The 20,294-nt window shown below is 40.5% G+C and overlaps 1 protein-coding gene across 1 annotated transcript in view; it reads right to left on the minus strand.

Annotated features, from left to right (window-relative positions):
• Positions 1–2,797: 2,797 nt before the first annotated feature.
• Positions 2,798–20,294, minus strand: part of abcb7 (ATP-binding cassette, sub-family B (MDR/TAP), member 7) — a 28,436-nt gene continuing 10,939 nt past the window's right edge. Inside the window, exons 6-16 of the mRNA XM_059345541.1 lie at positions 19,382–19,650; positions 18,626–18,714; positions 18,351–18,438; positions 15,518–15,692; positions 14,553–14,710; positions 11,994–12,157; positions 11,705–11,834; positions 11,094–11,265; positions 9,043–9,146; positions 6,384–6,491; positions 2,798–4,307 (exon numbers count right to left, since the gene is read on the minus strand). Coding sequence (XP_059201524.1) covers positions 4,089–4,307; positions 6,384–6,491; positions 9,043–9,146; positions 11,094–11,265; positions 11,705–11,834; positions 11,994–12,157; positions 14,553–14,710; positions 15,518–15,692; positions 18,351–18,438; positions 18,626–18,714; positions 19,382–19,650 — 1,676 coding nt within the window. The 3' untranslated portion in view covers positions 2,798–4,088. The remainder of the gene's footprint in view (positions 4,308–6,383; positions 6,492–9,042; positions 9,147–11,093; positions 11,266–11,704; positions 11,835–11,993; positions 12,158–14,552; positions 14,711–15,517; positions 15,693–18,350; positions 18,439–18,625; positions 18,715–19,381; positions 19,651–20,294) is intronic.

Genomic DNA, 20,294 nt, shown 5'->3' on the forward strand with positions numbered 1-20,294 from the left:
ATAATTGATGGAAAGCAAGATCATTTCTAAATATGAAATATAGTATTAACTTTTAGATCAATTGACGTAATTGTGAATATGAAATGTATCTTGGTATATGTTCATATTTAGTCAACAGACATGAGAGTGGTATCAACCTTCAGAAATTGGGCCAGTTGTTTTTCCATAATCCTGCTAAAAGACAAACGGTCAAACAGACAAACCGAGCTTCCTTGGAGGAGGTAATTAACTGTGAAGGTAAGTACAGGGATTAAAGCAAAAAAATAATAATAATCTCACTGAAATTCTTTTTCAGGCCAAGTCATATTCCTCCTCAGTGCCAGAGTCTGCATATCGATCAAACTAATAGACACTTCAGGAATACATACAAATACATATATTGCATTGTTCATCTCACTGTGACCCATGCACTGCCTTTAGAGCTCATTCAGCTCTATTCTAAGTCGTTGCTATTATTACAAGATATTCTGCAGAAATATTTGTTGCACTAATCACCATGCACCTGACTGTAAATATGTGTCTGCAGGTGTCAATTTTTCTGTTTGACTCTTGTCTTCCCCCCAAAAACAGAATATTTCATTCAATCCTTACATCTTCTGCCTTTTCTTAAACAATATAGTACGTTTTTTTCTAGTACTTATTCAATGTGACTTACCAAAGAAGGGATCATGGATACTTCAATTGGGTACGTGTGTATTACCAGTGGTGGAAAAAGTTTATATCCCTTACTTCAGTAAAAGTACTAATACAACACTATTAAATTACTCTACTACAAGTAAAAGCCCATTCAAAACTTACTTAAGTAAAAGTACAAAAGTATCAGCATCAAAATGTACTTAAATTATCAAAAGTTAAAGTACTCGTTATGCAGAATGGACCCACTCAGATTGTTTTATATATTCCAAACATATTATTGGATGATTCTTATTATTGATGCATTTTTGTAAGCACTGCTTTTATTTTGTAAAGATATGGCTCATTTTAACTACTCAAAATGCTGTAAACGGTTTAATTTTATTTTTTTAGACGCCTAATCGCTTTAAATTGATCATTTTAAATTTCGATCTGAAAAGTAACTAAAGCTGTCAGCTAAATGTAGTGGAGTAAAAAGTACAATATTTGCCCCAAAATGTAGTGGAGTAGAAGTATAAAGTTACATAAAATGGAAATACTCAAGTAAAGAACAAGTACATCAAAATTGTATATAAGTACAGTACTTGAGTAAATGTACTCAACGTACGGTAGTGACATCCGACCCTTGTGTATTTCTAACAGGCAGTGTGGGGAACCACACAAACATGAGCTACATGTTTACACAACTCTGTATTCAAACTCAAAATTGTCACTGCTAATGTAACGTGCAATGAGCTTGTGGCCAAATAAAGTATATAAATTTAGGGCCATTGCTCGGTCTCACCTGGTGAGAGAGGGGTACGGCAGCCTGTAGGGTTTGGGTCAGAGCCTGGTCCGAGCTAACATTTGTTAAAGTTGATGTAATATGCAAATATATATGACGATGCTCAGGTAATTTAGTGATATCCCCGCAGCTGTTGCCAATGTTGCAAGCTCATAAATTGGCAGAATGTAAATTATGTAAATAAATCACTTCAACTATCTGTTAACCCCACCAGTATTAACTAAAACACTTGAAACAGATTGTCCCTCATTGAATTCACGCAGAAACAAGACTTAAATATATGAATATGCACACCAAAAACTAAAAACATTTACCAGTCGGTGGCAAACTCCAGTTCAAATTCCAGTATACGCCCTCTAGAGAGCCGTTAAATTCACTTTTAACATCATTTAACATATTACAACCATAAAGACAACTATACAACTTTACAGTAGAACGTTTCTGTATAGTTTCATTATGTTCTGGATAGGTTTTATTTAATTACTTACCTGGAAAACGTTGTAAAGGGCAGAGAGTGGGCGCAGTCCGTCATTGCTGTTGAGCAGTAAGTTGCTTTTTTGACCTAGCACAGCACCCGTACCGAATATAGGTCTAACTTCCCAGCTGTTTAATGTCACCTATTGGTAAATCTGGGTCACCTATTGGTAACCTGGAGCCAAGTTCTTGGTTCTGTCATGTATCATTCATATATATTTTTTCAACAATGTGATTATGGTCCCTTTTTGACTCATTCATGGCCTCTGTGGAATCCAACTGACAGAAAAAAACTTTAATCCCTGTTAGTAATGCAAAGATAACCAGCAGCTGCCTGAAGCCTCGGGCTATATTCAACAAACAAATGAAGTGAAAAGCAAATTTGAGAAACATTTTTTTAAAATTATCACAGAAATATTTTTTTCTTCACTTGCTTATAAATCATCCTGTAGCTCCCTTATTTATCAAACATCCACTTATGGAAACCACCAACATGGAAAGGGCATATTCTACTAGATGGGAAGAGATGATGGAGAAGGCAACATCAGAAAAGTCAAGTGGGAAATAACTGGGGGAAAAATAGTATGAAGTGGTCTAAATAATAATTGGTCCATGTTTGTTATTTGGATAAAATAAAAGTCTGAACAGAAGATGTGATCCGCCATGTTGATATTTCTGTTTACTTCCGTTGTGCATTGTGCATCGTCCTCAACTGATGTCATTTCCTTGATTACAATGATTCCACTCAAAACTGGTGACAACACAGGCTGGTTCGCACCATGGTCCAATCGACCAGCGCTAATTTGGTGGAAAAGGGTTTCATACAACCACAGACCTTAAGATATTTTTTTGGTATATGTGGTATTGAGTGATATCCATTAAACAGAGCAGAACAGCAACAAGACCTTGTTATGTAGACAAAAGCCAAGATTTATTAATCTCTCAGTGTACCCACACAGTCATAATCTAGAACACCATGAAAACAGGCTTTATTGTGCGTATATTACACAATTAATAATTCTCTTCATTTATAGATACAACATACCAAAGTTCCCAACAAAAGGTGCATACTGATGCCAAAAGAGCCCTCAGAAAATGAGGAGATATGTCCCCGGTCAGTTTTAAATATTGATATTTACATATAACGCTAAGGAGGAAGTCTCTTTATTCTGATCAAACAAGACAAAAGGCTGTCTTAGCACTGTTAAAAGTCACTGAATATGTTTTCATTACAAGAAGATTGTCAACCAAGGCTGTATGATACAATAGTGAAACGTTACCAGAGGACACTTTCAAGTTGTTGCCTCTTAATGTGGCTCCAATTGTGGTGAAAACCATTCATGATTTATTAGAGTTACTTCTCGTCATTCCCAGAGTGTTATATTTACATGAATGTGACTGCGACATACTGCTAATTCCCTGGGGAGCTATTATGCATGTTCATGAGCCCAAACATCCACATTATGTTGCGTGTTGAGTTAAGAAGACTTGATTATCTGCCAAATTTAGTATTTTTAGAACATACATTTAAAATGTCATAGGCAATGTGCATTGTAAGGGAATCCCATTGAAGTATCTGCTAAATGAAATAGTGTTTTTCACACCAACACATACTGCAACAATCTGTTATTCAGTATTTCTAATCGCAGGATAAATGTGTGTACATCCATAATATTAAAAAAAACAAAACTATAGGTTTATTTTATTTTGAAGATAATTTAAAAAAATAAATCAATACAATTTTTGTGTCGACATCAAGGCATATGTAAGTCATTACGTGTACTCTCATCTGTTTCCACTGCAATGGAAGATGTCAATAAAACTGATGTCAAAAATGAGGAGGAGGGGGGCAACCATGTTGACTAACAGATGTCTTACACACACGTATGTGATATACAAGGTCTCTTATGCTTGGCTTCAGCTGAGACAACTGGCATAGTAGCTCTATCTCTGGACACCAGCCAGTGCTAAACACACTTGCTCCCTGTTCTGCTCCTCCTCCTTCACTTTGGCGAGCAGTGGCCTTTATTCATATGAGGAGGAAGAGGAGGAGGGACAGTCACATTGGTGGGGGCTTGGCTTGAGTGGGTAGTGGGGATGCACCCCTACTCTGCTCCCTCCCAAATGCTGCACAGACCAGGGATTCCAGTGGAGGCCATCTGTGAGGTATGTAGAGACATGGAGGTGGCAGCTCCTCTCAACAGGAGCAGTTCCCACAGCCCTTCACACTGTTGAGGATCTCCTCTTGCAGTTTTTTCCTCTCCTCCTCCTTTTGGGACAGACGCTCAACCGGCACCACGGGCGACCTCTTGCTCATGTTGAGGAGTTTGTTGTTCTGGGTGTTCCATAGGTCTGCGTACAAGCTGCCGGGGGTGTTGAGGAGGGCGTCGTGGTTGCCTCGTTCTGCCACTTTACCCTGGCATTGAGGAAAAAAAGAGCAGGGAACAGGGGGGGAAAGGATGAAACCTTAACTTGCCAATGTATTTTGTACAGTTAATCAGAATTTCATGAAAATCGCAATATGGACTTGTGCATTAACAAGAATCGCAGGTGGTGCAATATATTTTAAAGGCAAAATACCACTCTGAATTAGGTATTGTGGTGCTACAAGGATGTTTCAGCCTATAAACTTAAAAAAAAATTCTTTGTTTGGTGCAGATCCAGTGTTTCCCATCAAATTAGATTTTACTAGCTGCTGTGTTGTACTGCGACACAAAAAAAGTTAATATTGGCATCGGATCACAAATTTGCGGCGGTTTAAGCTGTTAAAAATACAAAAATACATCAATTCTCCTAATTTCTTAATTTAACATAGAGTGCCTGTCAGCAGGAGAACATTTATAATTCTTCCTCAACTTGAATGCTGCAGAGATGCGTGACAGTTCTGTCGTACAAAGTTTTAGAGGAGCAGAGCGGAGCACAACTAACTGGTCTTTGTTGAGCTCTGACAGCAGTATTACAGCCGGTACGCGGCGCAGCTGCACCCGGTGGAATCCAGGATAAACAGGGAGAGGAGGGGCTGTTCAATATTTTTTTTCAATTAAAATGAGAATAATAATGCAAAAATGATGGTTCCCTCCATTATCTTGAATAATAAAACATTGCAGTATCAGTTAAAATAATCACAATTAGATATTTTAACCACACCCTGCAGGCCTTTTGTGCAGCACACATGAAGTTAAAATGAAGAGGCCATGAACACGCAGTCCTATAGTTAGCATCTCTTCATGACCACACAACACCGGCCACACTCTCGGCGGAGAGTCAGCTCCCCCCTACAATCCCTGCCGCCTCCCCAACAACTGTTGCAATTCCTCTTGCAAAAAACATGGACTCGCAGACACACGCGCATTCGCACACAACAAACACACATCCCTCCCACACAGTCAAACACAAATGAAGGCCCCCTTCCCCCACCTCCCATGAGCATGCAGAGGTGTTGGCATCATCTTTAGTGCACCCAAGATGAGCACGTGACTGCTTCCGCTCGTTATTTTAATGAGCACCCCAGGCAGTCCTCTGCTGGTGACACCAGCAAACGGCATGGCGACATCACATGCAAACATGCCTCCTCGCCACGACCCTCTGATCCCCGCCATCTGACTCTGGAAACATGGAACGACACATGCTCACTCGCCGCAGTTCAAAGAAACCTCTCCTTATTTTATCCTATCTGACTCTAGCACTGGTGGAAAATGTCACTTCACTTACATTTTATATTAACTCTTACTTTCCAGATAATAACTGACTTCCCTCTGTGCTTTTTTGTGCTTTACCGTGTCTCAAGCCCAGCCTGTTATGTACTGCAGTTCCTTTTTTCTTTTCACTCGGATATTTCTCTGATGCACAATACAAAGACGAGGCACCAAAAAATAATTTAAAATCAACCCCATGTCTCCATGGCACCTTCAGCCTGACTTAAACGCATCTGACTGTATGGATAAAACATTTGAATGGCGATCTCCATTAAAAGCCATGTTTAGTCCTGGATGAGGCCTCATCAGTGTCTGGGAAGCTGGCCCATACATTATTAGTCACCGAGACAAACAAGACACGCCATCTGACCAAAACAGCCAGTCGAGTCTGACTGCTTTAATGAGCCCTTATGGAGAAAATAATACATTCACTTCTACCAACAGTGTCCTGTTGTTGTTGAAGTTAATGAGAAAAGCTAAACAAAGCATGTTTTCATCACACACACATTGTAGAAAGGTAAGTCAAAATAAATGAGTGGCAAAAACAGAGGCTGCTTGCTAAATTCTTGTTGCTGGCAGATCCAGTGCGCTGAGGGTCACGCAGAGTGCAGGTCATCAGACTTCCCTTCAATGCAAAATCGTCTAATTGGACTGGCAATTAACACAGCGCATGGTTTTACACTGAGACTCTGAACCGTCATAATATTTGCTTTTCATGAACCTGACATTACAACGGGAAATGTTAATCAGGGAAGATGTGAGATCAAGTAAAAAATAAGTGGACAAGTTCTACTCACCTCACTGAGTACGATAATCTCGTCTGCGTCCACAATTGTGGAAAGCCTGTGGGCGATGAACACTGAAGTTCTGTCCTTCACCATCTCCTTCATTGAGGTCAGGATGTTCTGGAAGCACACAAAGACACAGACAACTTAAATTTCTTTGTTAAGATTTACAAGAGTGTCCCCGAATCCAAGAGAAAATAGCTGTGCGCCTCCATCAACCCATCAAGTTGCAGTTTACATTCATGTCTGTTGAGAAATTTAATAAAAGGTATTACGTTTATTTGCCTGAATGTAAGCTATCACTACGTTATGAAATGCCTGGCTCAAATCAAGCAATCTGATTTGTTGTTAGCCATATAACAACATATAATAACCTTATAATAAGAGCATTCAAGGTCCATGACATCTTATTCCTTTACACAATTCAGTATCACTACAGGTCTGAGGTAAAAGCGGTTAGTCTTATAAGCTGATACAAAGTAACAGAGGTACTAAAACCTACTAAAAATGTAATGATTTAAGGTTCACAAGGATAGAGCTTTCTCTATAGCCGCCCCTCCCTCTGGAAGTCTCTCCCAAAAAACATAAGAGACTGCTCACATCCACCCACCTTCAATAAACATGTCAAAACCCACCTGTTCACAACTGCTTTTAATGTATGACCAATACTGTTGATCTTAATTGTGTGTTTTTATTTGTAACTGCATTTTCACTGTGTTTTAACTGTAAAGCACCCTTGAATACCATGTAAAGCACTCTATAAATAAAATGTATTATTAATATTATTATTAACGATTTAAGGTTAACTTCGACTACACATGCAAAGTGAGGTAAAGAGGAGGTCAGAAAGTTATGAGTAGTGTACGTTCCATAACAACTGCATTGGTATGTGCAGGAAGCAGATACAGATGGGTCTATTTTATTGTAACATAATCGATATTGTTAAAAATTTGACAGACCTGACAACAAATAAAATCACATCATACAGCCTGCTGTGAAGTACTGCTGAATTAACATGTATGATTCCAGTGAATGATTTTCCATGTTGTCTTGACTTTTCACAAAGAATTACAGAGGGTTGATAAATTATTTATCACATGGTGCCAAGACAATCACCCGCAGCTCAATATCAGTGAAACCAATGAGCGTGTGGCAAACTACCAGAGGAACAGCAAGGAACACAAAGCTGTATGACCGGTGACAGCACTTCAGATATAGATGTTGCTGAAGAAGCTACAAATTCTAAACAGAGGATGCTTCACACACATTTTCAACTTGACAGCATAAAAGATCTATACAGCCACCGCAGCGGGCAACTTCGGTACCCAAGATAAGTGTCAATGTCAATTTAGTATTTGACTGAATGTGAAATATGTCAGGTTTCAAAAGACTTCCTTGTAATGTGTCACACTGACTCAAATTTAATACCCAAATGTTAAATACATTTGGCACACAGGAAACTCATCACATGATATTTTATTATAACTTATAACTGTAATGTGACCCTAGTGACTGAAATTTAATATCTTCTCCTTCATATAAGATTTCTTCGCCTTTTCTATTATTAGTAAACATATTCATATTCATTTTCAATAGCAGCTCAACAGTAGTGTCACTGTAAAATTTGCTGAACCTGGCCATGGTGGAAGTGCCCAGAAAGAAGGACAAATACATTAAATGGTGCAGTATATATATATATATATATATATATATATATATATATATATATATATATAGTTTTAGTGCAGGTAAAACAATAGTGCATGTTATTTTAAAAGTTATATGCACCAATGCATGTGCTAAGAATTAAGTGTTTTGAGCCTTGTATGGTCACAATCTGCCCCCCAAAAATTGTGTGGTCACAATGATCTTGACCTTTAACCATCAAACTCTTATCAGTTCATCCCTGAGTTCAAGTAAATGTTTGTGCCAAATTTGCAAAAATCCCCTTCATAAGTTCCTGAGATATACAATCACTTGAATGGGACAGACGGAGAGACAACCTGAAAACATAATGTCTCCGGAGGCTGACGGCGACGCGTAGGCATAAAAAGTGCATGAATGACAGGATATATATGAAATGTACTCCAAACTTTGAGGGAGAAGCTAAGTCAACAAAATGTTGCTCAGCAACATCAACCTTCATATGCTTTTCTTTGCAGTGTTTACTTATGATAATTTTAAAACACCATCGGGATGAGAAGCAACTAAAATTCTAAATTAACAACCACATCAGCTGCCCCTTTATTTTTTTTTCTGAAGTTCAGAGAGGGCATGCTGAACTTTCTCATTAAATGTAACATTTACAAAGACTGTGGGGTTTAAGCTGAGCTGGAGATTAAGTCGGAGAAAACAGTGGCAGGTGGCAGGGGAGAACATGGGGGTGGTGTGTGCATGTGTGTGTGTGTGTGTGCGCGTGTGTGTGTGTGTGTGTGTGTGTGGGGGGGGGGGGGGGGGGGGGTATGTCACAGCATGTATGTGACGCAGGAGTGAGCTGAATTATTGTGCACCTACTGCAGGTGACTGAGTGGGTGTTTGTTCTGCTAAATGTGTAAGCGGACACGGCGAGGTGTCAACCTGTAGGTGCAGCAGAGAACGGGCATTACGAGTATGTTATGTATGCACGCCTGTGTCTGTCACTGTGTGTGTCTTCATGCACTGTCAGGCCCACCTCTTCTGTGATAGAGTCGAGGGAGGACGTTGCTTCGTCATACAGGAGGATCGGTGGATTCTTTAGTATTGCACGGGCGATGGCGACACGTTGCTTCTCCCCTCCTGAAACGAAACAACAGATGTCTTAAATAAAAGCAAATTAAAGCCAAAAGGTTTGAAATATGTGAGGATACAGCAGGTCTCTCTCTGGTTCTTCTCATCAGATAATTAGCTCAAACGAAGGGCTGGTTAAACAGACTTTCATTTAATTGTGAAGAAAAATCAGCAGGACGCGCTGATTTTTCCCACTGTGTCTGACTCGGCCTTTATTACATGCGAGCTGTGTGTGGCCTCTTGAAAGCAAGCGGCGTTCGGCGGATATAAATATTGCTGGCAGTGGAGAACAGTAGTGAAGGAAGTTAGGAGCCTCACAGCCCAGACTGCCCCCCCCTCCTCCTCCGACAAACTCACTGGCAGCTGTCACGTACAGCAGCAGTGAAATTAATGAGAAGTTAGTCATGTCTTTATTTTGTCCGTTCTCTCACTCACTCAGTCACTCCACATAAAGAAATCTGTGCTGCCAGTAATTGCATCTTGAATGTTGAGTGAAAGTGCTCACACACTGTGTGTGTTAAACATTGTGTGGTAACGTGGGCTAAATGAGTTGCAGAGTGATGCGAGGAGCCAAATACTACACAGTCGTGCGCTATCACTGCAGATCAAATAAGGCAACGTGCCATTAAACAAGTTCACACACTCAGAAGAGGACAACAAAATAACAATGGTGCAGCTACGGATGAAGTCTGATAATGAATCGCATAAAATAAGGTCAAATGTAATAATTAAATTATGGGTAATTATCACCCTCTTTCACAAGCCAGCAGCTCATAATCAAAGAAAAGTAATTTTCAACTGCAATCGTTAGGCAGAAATTTATAGTAATTTACAGTACTTATACTGTAGAGAAATACATGTTTAGAAACTATACCTTCAAATGTTGATCAGTAAAAAACTAAACACAATCAAATATTATAAAATTTAGGGGTTAAATACTTAACCCCATAGCAGTTCGCTTGCTTTGAAGAGGGGTAGGGGTCTGGGACAGGAGATCTTTAGGGGGAGATAGCAGCTCTACAGTAGATGCCGGATAGAAGTGGCGTGCATCATCTGAGAGACACCTGAAGATTAATTTGAGCTCTACCCTGTGTGTCAAGTAGTTCTAGTCATAGATCTGTAATAAAAAATGTTAATTATTCAATTATTTATTAATTAAAATTGTGAAACTCTATAAGGGCTTAGGACATTATGATGGGAATATATAAGGCCAATCTCGTGCTCAATTATGTCTCATAGGTTTTTGGAAAAATTTTTGACCACTCAAGAATTGATAAAAAAAAATCATCAAAAATACCTAAAAAATACCACATTAAAACACAAATACCTTAAGAAGCATCATAGAAAAATACATGTTTTGATTTAGTATCAAAAACTTTTGACATTTTGGAGATTTCTGGAAGAACTCAATTTTTCAGCAACTGGACTGCAAGCACTTCTATTCTGGAAAGTGCAGAGAACCCCTCTTATTGACAGTATACCTAGGAAATCCATCCTGTGAATCAGAGTGGGAACCCTAAATGTTCAAGCCATATTTTTATAATACTACACCCGAATTCACTCCTCATACTACAATATCAACTTTATGTTAGAGCTGAGAAATGTGTTAATTAATCTGTAACAACCTTGATTAAAAAAAATAATTGATTAACAACGAACCGCAGAACATTCTCCGGTTGTCTTATATTTGAGGATTTGCTGCTTTTCTCTTTTGTACATCAGTGTAAATTAAACATTTTTCATCAGCTAAACAATTCATTTTTAAAGAAGAATCGACGGATTAATCAATAATGAAAATAGCAGCCTCATACTAGAACAATATACTGAATAGATTTCTTCTTTCTTGTTTTTTGAAATTGGTAAACCATAAAGGGAAATACTTAAAACACACAGCTCTGTTACTTGCTTCTGCAGAGGAGACCATATTTAAACAGTAGACATAATAGTGCAGCAAACCTGACAGCTTGAGGCCCCGCTCCCCAACCTGGGTGTCATAGCCATGGGGCATCCTGAGGATAGCATCATGGAGGCCTGCTAGACGCGCCACTTGGTACACCTCCTCTGGTGTGGCGTTGATGTTCCCGTACTGCAGGTTGTAGAAGATGGTGTTGTGGAACAGAACGCTATCCTGACAACAACACAGTTAAGAGAAAAAAAAAATGAGGCTTCAGAGAATATTTTTATTGCAGCTGAGACACAAACAGAGGACTGCAGATACAAAGACAAGGGTAGGAGGGAGAAAGAGAACGAACACAAATGACAAAAATACTGTTCATGTACCATCTGTTCAGATCAGCCTCTGAGCTCACTGCAGTGAAAACCGCACTGAATTCAGCTTATTTCTAATGCTGTTGTTAACTGCTCATGTTACTTTGTTCTATGCTGCCCCCTTGTTGTGTATGCTTATCAATAATAACTCAAACATATTATATTTTCTATTGAAAGGTCCTATCGAGACACATTTGTGTGGAAGAAGCTCAAAATAATGAAAAGCAGTCTGTGATTTTGATAAAATTACTCTTTCATTGTTCGTTTTGGTTGTTTTACTGTGTTGATGTGCATCATACCTGAGGCACGACCCCCAAAGTCTTCCTCAGGCTGTCAAGGCTGACGTCTCGGATATTCTGCCCCCCTATGTAGACGTTCCCCTGCTGGGGCTCATAGAAGCGGAACAACAGCCGCATAATGGTGCTCTTCCTGCAACCAGACGTGGAACCAATCGTCAGCATTATTCTGTCTGTGAGCTGCACCCCCACAGTCTGCTGATGACATCTGATGATCAGACTGTCTAAACATACAAATGAGATGACATACAACTGTCTAAAGGTTTGACTTCTTCTGTGAGAGGTGACCTACCCTGACCCGCTGCCACCAACTATTGCCACCTTCTTCCCTGCAGGCACTTCGAAGGACACTCCGTTTAAGACTTTCTGGCCCTCCAGGTATTCGAAGAAGACGTCCTCAAAGCGAATTGTGGCTTCCTGCGGTGTGATGGCTAACGGCGGGGCAAGATCCCTCTCCTAGAGAAAACCATCAGAGAGTTGAGGCAGACGAAACACAGAGAGAGGAGATGGATACAGAACAGCCAGTGGCAGACGAGGCCCAGCATGATGCAACGTTACTCCAACACCTTGTAAAGGAGTAGAATGCTGGAGCACAGAGCCAACATGGACTGCATAAAGCAGAGACATTCACAGCAAATTCCAGAGGTCGTTTCAACTGAATCTTCAGACGCTGCCCTTCATGGTGACTGAAGGATCAATAGGCGTGAAAACTTTCGGTACATACCGAGCTGAGCCACAGAGCTGAGATGCAGCCAAGGTCAGCAGTGAATAAAGCGCCGTCCTTACATCGAGTGTAAAAGCCTGTTCTGCTCCGTTTCTATACTATCTAATAGCAACATAAATACCCACAATCCACCTCAACCAATTAACACAAATAACTTGTAGTCCATTAGTATAAACAAATGGTAATTTCACACACCCCCAACATGGAAAACAGCCAAAATCATTTATGTTTTATTTTGTGGAGCAGCTTCAAGTTAGGGGGTGTTTTAAATTATTTTACATCTACATAATAGGCCAATGTGTTCCACACACAGAAAAAGCATTCAGACAGTAATGGCCTGCTGGGCAGTACCATTCCACAGGGAATCACAATAGAGAGGAGTATTACTGATGAGTGAAAAATAACTGGACAGATTCATTTCTCCTACTATAATTACAGGCTGGAGACGAGGATGGCATTCATATTGTTAGGCAGCGGGCACCGATTTACACTTAAATGTGCTCTTCTGACGCAAGATGGTCTGTCGTGTTGTGTAAAAAAAACAAAAACAATAAGATTAATGCAATTAAATGTCTTACAAAAACAAATGATAGCTATGACATTGAACAGACGGAGGACAAATGTCTAAAATCAGAACTGCTTTTGGCTATTTTACACTCCTTCAAGTAATAACCTCAAAGATAGTCAATTAAATAAATGTTAAGTCACTATCTATGGCCGAATGAGGTAACACAATGATGATTGAGTCTATGGCCTGCTGTTGAAAGCCCTTGCATTTGTAGTATTACAAAGTGGGTGTCTGTAGCACCATTCCCAGAAAAAAAAAATCACAAGCAGCGTACAGTTAGCGACCGTTTTCTGTCACTCAGCAGTGGTCGATCAACCAGAGAAGGTAGGTGAGCGAATGCAACAGACTGACTCTTCAAACTCACGTGTGTGTGAAGCTGCATACTGTTATTTTCCGGCCCCTCTGCTAGCATTGTGTGTAAACAGTTATTATGGCCAAATAAGGTGGGCTGATGAGGGCAAAGGCGCTACAACAGCCCAAAAGATTTCCATTAGGAGAATCACTTCAGAAAAGATACCAATTCCAAACTACATGTGAAAATCTTTGGCAATTTTGTGTTCTGAGTGTTTTAAGGTGAATTCCCAAATAGATAGTTCAACATTACTAACACCAAGTAGTGTCACAAACCCATATAAGAGGCAGTACATATTTTTATGGCACTAGAACTTTTCTGATAACCACAAGGAGCCTTTTTTAAAGAAAAAATGCCAAACATAAATGAAACGGGTAAAAAAAATGAACCACAGAAGGTTCAACAAAAACAGCTGAAAACAAAACATGCAAAACAGTTTCGCCCTTCAATCCACAACCTGACGGTGAGAACAGGTGTGTATCCTCTAAACAGTGGGCGAATGAGCACCATCACTGAGCAGATGATCTGCTCCAACAGTACGACAACAAAACTCTCATAAATCATCACCGCAGGTAGTTTTATTCAGTTATCATTTTTGCCACCAAACACAATTACACATATAAAACGAGCTTGTTCTGTTATTTCAAAAACCTCCCTGAAATCAATGATTTAGAGAAAAAACTGTTCATGTTAGAAAACACTGCACAATACAAAATCAGCCTGACTTTAGGGTGCAACAATTAAAATAGCTTCTGATCACAGCTCATTAATGCTCTGACTGAATCACAGTTCTGCAGTAATTTGTCATACCATCCCGATCAGCGAGTAATGTCGTGCTTTACATGTGGCAACAGATGAGGAAGCACCTGAGTCACATCAAGCATGTAATTACTATGTTTGACTACAACCTATCATTTTTACAGCACATGTGGATAGGTTAGCTATGTCATGCGGCAATGAATAACTCAGTCCTGTGTAAAAATCTTTTACCACATTTCTCTTAACCACCATTATGTGCTGCTGCTGCTGGAGAAAAAGTCTCGGTTAAAGACTTGATTGAGGTTTTCAGATTTTTTTTATTGAATTCTTTCTATTGTCTCGAAGGCTACAATTCCACCTGAGAGCAAGACAAAATGTAAAAATAAAAGAAAGATTTTGCAATTTAGTGCTACAATGGAAAGACGACCATGTCAGGGTGACAAGTTACCTTGATCTTGGTGTCCACGCTGAGCAGGGTGAAAAGAGTGTTCATGTCTATTAGGGCCTGCCTGGTCTCTCTGTACACCGTGCCCAGGAAGTTGAGGGGGAGGGAGAGCTGGAAGAGCAGGCCGTTCACCATCACCAGGTCTCCCACGGTCATCGTACCTACACAACATTAACGGAACAACTTAAATACTGCACATAATACGGCTTTATTGTAACATTTATGCATCTTGGGATATAAGATCTAAAAAAAAATAACACTCAGACCGTTTCTTCTTTCAATTTGTGAAAGCAGACAAAGCATGTTACAGTCTGAATCTATCTCCACCTGCTGTGATTTCATTTTCTGCATCAAGGCTATTTTATTTCCTATTCATGACACTTTTTCAAGCTTGCTGTGCTTTGTTCTCATTTAGTTTCTATTATCCAGTTCAGTCAGTGCTTTGCTTGTCATTTTCATCTGTCCATTTGATTTTGTTTTAAGGTGTGTCTGTGTTGTTTTGAGCTTTCTTATTTACAAATGTGCTGCTGTGGACACAGTTCATGGCCATGACGAGGTGAATTCTGGTCAGGGGATGTATTTTGTATTTTGTGCTATCCATTCTTTTCATGCTTTAAAGATCTTTAGACCGTTCCTGGCAGTTCAAGTATGTCTTTTAAATATGTTTTTAATACAGAAGGGAATTTAAGACCAAGTTTACAATACCCACATTTTAAGAAACACAAACAACAACACACAACAAAACATGAATCTTGTGGCAGGGACGAGGGTAGAACAGGATTGGGAAATATGTGTTCTTGGTACTGGCACTGCCTTCCCTCTGTTCTGGAGTTGAAGAGCTTTTTGCACAAAATACACAGAGCTTTGTATGCATTGCCTTGTACGGGTAAATTCTTGCTTAAATAAACAATTTTCTTGAATTTCAAATGCATTTTAATACATTTTAACACACACAAACATTCACTTACCCGCTGCTATGCCCTTGCTGGCCAGCACCATGATGGCAGTGAGGCCGACACTGAAGATAGCACTCTGGCCAAAGTTGAGCATGGCGAGCGTGGATGTGGTTTTTAAAGAGGCTGACTCATAGATCTTCAGGTATCCATCATACTTTTCAGCTTCGTACTTCTCATTGTTGAAGTACTGCAGCCGAGATGAGAAACATGCAGAGAGGGAGGAGAGAGGGGAGCACAGGGCACGGAGACAGAAAAAAGGATTCACAAAAGGGAAGAAAGCGCAAGTTGAGAGAGAGAAAGAGAGAGAGACACAAAATACGGTAAAGGTTAGAGTTTAAGGAAGCATGGAGAGCAGTGTCAGGCAGATAGACACTTTAGTGCAGCCTGCCTCAAGGCTGCATTTGTTCTCTGTGACCGCTTTGGGCGTAGTCTGGGTCTCAGTTGGCCTCTAAAGCACTTTTTCATGTCTATGTATCTTCATCTCCTCCCTACTGATATTAAAGGACTAGAGAGCGGCAGAACCAAACCCAGGGCTTGCTCAGCAAAGCAGCTTTGGCAGAGGATAGTGATTAAGGCAAAATAACAGTTTATAAAATATTAGGCAATTATAATTGTAAGGAAAGCCAAAACATCACTTGCAAGCTAAACAAGAATCGCTGCAGAGTATTCATCATTGGCACTGTCGTCAGCCTCTGTGTTTACATCTGTAGCAGCTTACACAGACACCTACCAACAGAGCACCGATAGCTCTTAAGTGTTACACCACACAAGCAGCACTAATTTTGATTAAGACATACTGCTATCGTTTACAGAAAAAGCCTTATGAATCAGCCACAAGCACATCTCTTAAATTCAGCACATAAAACTATGCCATGATCATAACAACGACCCTCCTCAACTCTGCTGCCAATTACCTAATATTGCTGTTTGTTTAGTTTGCACTATTGTTCCTCTGCTCTGGTTAAGTGGGCGATTTGCTTCTCTCGCTAACGGCAGTGGTGCTGTGCTGCTACAGACTTGCTACTGATTTGCATATAGGGAAATGCAAGAAATCAGAGAGAGAGAGAAAGCGAGAGCGAGAGAGAGAGAGAGAGAGAGAGAGAGAGAGAGAGAGAAGAAAGTAGAACATGGAGGACAAACAGAAGCAGTGCAAGGCACCGTGTTCAGGTTCTCATCCAGCCCTTTGTGAAAGTGGAACGGATTTCTGAGTGGGCGGAGATCTAATTACATATGCACACTCACAGCTCAGAGTGATGCTAAATCCGGCCGCATTGGCACAGATGACACAAAATAACAGAGAACAAAACGTTAAGAAAAACAGGATGCAAAATAATACTGCAAAGAAAATAACATGGGTACAAAAATATATCTAGAACAGCCCAACAAAGCACCCAAAATTGGATGGTGACTCTGTGTTGTGTGTCCTGTGTACAATGAGGTTACCTAGAAAGAGGCTTAAAACAGCAAAAGATGAAGATTCAGGATGTCCATGCCCCTGAGATAAGTATGAAGCAATGTTTACATGCACAACCCATCAACTCAGTCAGGTGTCTGTGAGAGCACACTCACCCATAAACCACCCCAGCTCTCAGCAGACATTTCTATTCAAAATAAAGCCTGCGGTAGCAAACACTTCCAGTCCAAAATATAACCGAGACACTATTTGGGTCATTGACTAAACCAGAAAAAATAGCCCTGAATATCTGGTGATAAATGTCTCATTGTTTGTAGCAACTGGAGTGACATTTACATGAAAAAAGGAAGAGAAGAGAGAGCACAGAAATATGAGCATAGTATGTGTGTGTGAATGGGTCTCAGTAAAGCTGAAAAGGTTACTTTACTATACTGTTAGAACACCATCTCTCAGAAATGACCTGTGTTTGGCCAAAGTCTCTCGTCACAGGCTACATTTTCTAAAGCCTTAAAAAACAGAACGAGGAAGTGGTGCTGAAGTATAGTTTCTCTCGGATCACATGAATTACAATATGCTGAAAGGTTATATAGGTCAATATGTGCAGGCATGAACAAGCAATATGAACAAATTGAATGTCATGATCATGATCACTGCATCAATTCAGTGCTAATTTACTTAGTTAATAAGTATCAATATTCACTCAAGTATAACATGATCAAAAGATAAACTGGTCATTCCACTGAATAAACTCAGTGTCATCTCTTTAGGCATGACAAATTTGAACAATATCTCATGTCTTGACAGAACTATTGATTAAAATGAATTGCTCACTCTCTGGTGTTGTTTATTGCCTTAGTTCTAAAGGCAACAATGTGACTGTGTCTGTCGTGTTGATTCATTGTGAAATCCAGCTGACGACTACAGTTGCAATCATTTTAGTTACTATTATCTTTGGCAACAGTTGGATATCAAGACACTATGAAAGTTTAATATTCATAGTCCAACTTATCATCTATTGACTGTGACAAGAATCATATCACAGCATGTGGCACTTCCCCATAATACCTAGAGACAATATGATAACCTTTAATTAAACCTCTACTTAGTGACTTTCCACCCTCTCAGTCATAAGTTTCTGTGTGAAAGTGGTGAGAGACAGAAACATGGAGTGAGAGTAAGGGAGATATTTTCTTTGATTAGAAAAGGTACATTCTGACAGTGGCAATCATGCCAGTGAAATACTATTATCACAGACAGAGTAAATATTTGTTCACGACAATGTGCCTTGCTTAAGTGAGTAGAAGTAAAAGAGAAAGGAAGATATAAAAGGGAAGAATTGTTGAAGGGTGGGGGGCAGGGAGCTGAAAATAGATAGTATGCGAGGTATGTGTATGCCTGTATGTGTGTGGTTGTGAGGGGGGTTGATCTCACCTTCACAGTCTCATAGTTAAGGAGGGAATCAATAGCTGCATTGCCTGCTTCATTGTCCGCTTTGTTCATCTCTATCCGGAACTGAGTCCTGTGTGGAGAGACACGTGAACAAAGTTGTAAGCATTTTCTTTAGTACATGTTTCAGTCTCAGAGTGAACTTTGTTCAGAGAGCTACAGAACTATTTACTGAATCTTTTCAAAGGAATGGCAATATGTTGACCAATTGTTTGAAATACAGTCTGACACAGGGCTAGTACAAATATCCTCATCGTTACCTCCACTGAGTGATGAGAATGGTGAAGAGGGTGTACGCTGATAATGTGCCCAAGGACACTGCTGCAAACTGTCCACCACACTTGTAATACTGCAGAAGAGAAAAACACAGTCAAAACAAAGCATCCTTTACATGCTGCAATTCAGTTTTGTGACATAAAGTCATGCAGCCTCATCAGACCGCCGGACTCCGACGTCGGCGTCACAAGGCCTTTTGAATAGGCTCTGTTTTTGACCATTCCACTATGAAATTGAGTGTTACAAATGGAGGGGAAACTACAAGAACTAATCGTGCTAATGCTTTAGCCATTTGGGCAATGGAGTCTGCCCTCATTACAGGCAGGCTGACATTATGGTCCAGAAGCTATAGACGAGCCGTTCTTTCAGCGGTGGCCAAGGAGGGGGCATCTGTTCAGGGCATTCTCCACGGGAGGACATTAAGCTGCTACAAAGCTTTGGGATTCATCATTGACGCTAATGGGCTCTGTGTTGCCACCAAAAGTTCATGGGGATTCATTTTCCATTTAGAATGTAAATGAGACAATATCTCCAAAATTAATTTCCGGACAATCTGCTGTGAAGAGTGTCAAGGTGATGGAAGGTCCTGTGCTAACATTAGGGGTTGAAACAGTATCAGCAACAAGAAATAAAATCCAGAAGATTGTAAGCAGTGTCTCTGGCAGCTTCGTACAATAATGTCGCAGCTTATGATTACCGTCATTAGTATCTGTGTGTGTGGAAGCCACCATGAGACTCACCAGAATGGCACTGACGAGGCCCATCTCGAAGACTGTGGGTCCTAGATTGAAGACGAGTGCACTGAGGACAAATGAGATGCCCCGTGTGCCGCGGTCGATGGCCTTGGACAGCGCTCCAGTCTGGCGGCTGAGATGGAAACCCAGATCCAGATTGTGCAGGTGGAGGAAGACGTTCTTGGCGATGCGTCGGATGGAGCTCTGAGCCACCTTGCCGAACACAGTGTTCCTCAGCTCGTTGAAGAGGGCTGCACAAGCCCGCGACGCACCATCTGGAACAGCGAAGGAGACGGAGTTTAGCACACCTGCTATGAAAAACAGCAGGGCCGGGCACTCTCAAACACTGAGGACTGTTATGTAGCTCTAAAGTGCTATGAGGCAGTAACACCAAAATGTGACCCCTACCTTTCCTGTCAGGTAAGATGTAATACAGCATTGAGACAGTTGAGGCTAGAGAGGGTATATATTAGTCAACTGCTCTAAAGTGAAGGTTGTGTGAGGTGGCGGGTTTTTCCACATCATCTCTGGTCTGCAAAGCACTGCAGTTCTACAGCAGCAGCCTCCCCAAGCCTCTGTAATTACAGAGCAGGATGCTGTCTGAAGCCTCAGTACCATGGCAGGCCAGCACTCTGCAGACTGAGGGGAGGGGGGCTCTGTGAGTGTACACAAGTGTGTTCAGTGTGTGTGGCGGGGAGAAGGCTACATGTGTGAGCAGAATACAAGAAGAGGGGGAGGAGGTTTTTAATAAGAGTGTCAGAAAAAGATTGAGTCGATGAACAGGCTTAATTTTACCACTGTGTGAGTCTGGAGTTTTGTCTGGCTGATGTTTATGATGAGGGTGGGTGCAAGCAGCATAGCCTCTTTAAAGGGATTTTTTGAAGTATTGTTGTTTACGGTCTCTATCTATAGTGAGTGT

This window comes from Centropristis striata, chromosome 12, assembly GCF_030273125.1.
Source record: "Centropristis striata isolate RG_2023a ecotype Rhode Island chromosome 12, C.striata_1.0, whole genome shotgun sequence".
NCBI classification, from domain to species: domain Eukaryota; kingdom Metazoa; phylum Chordata; class Actinopteri; order Perciformes; family Serranidae; genus Centropristis; species Centropristis striata.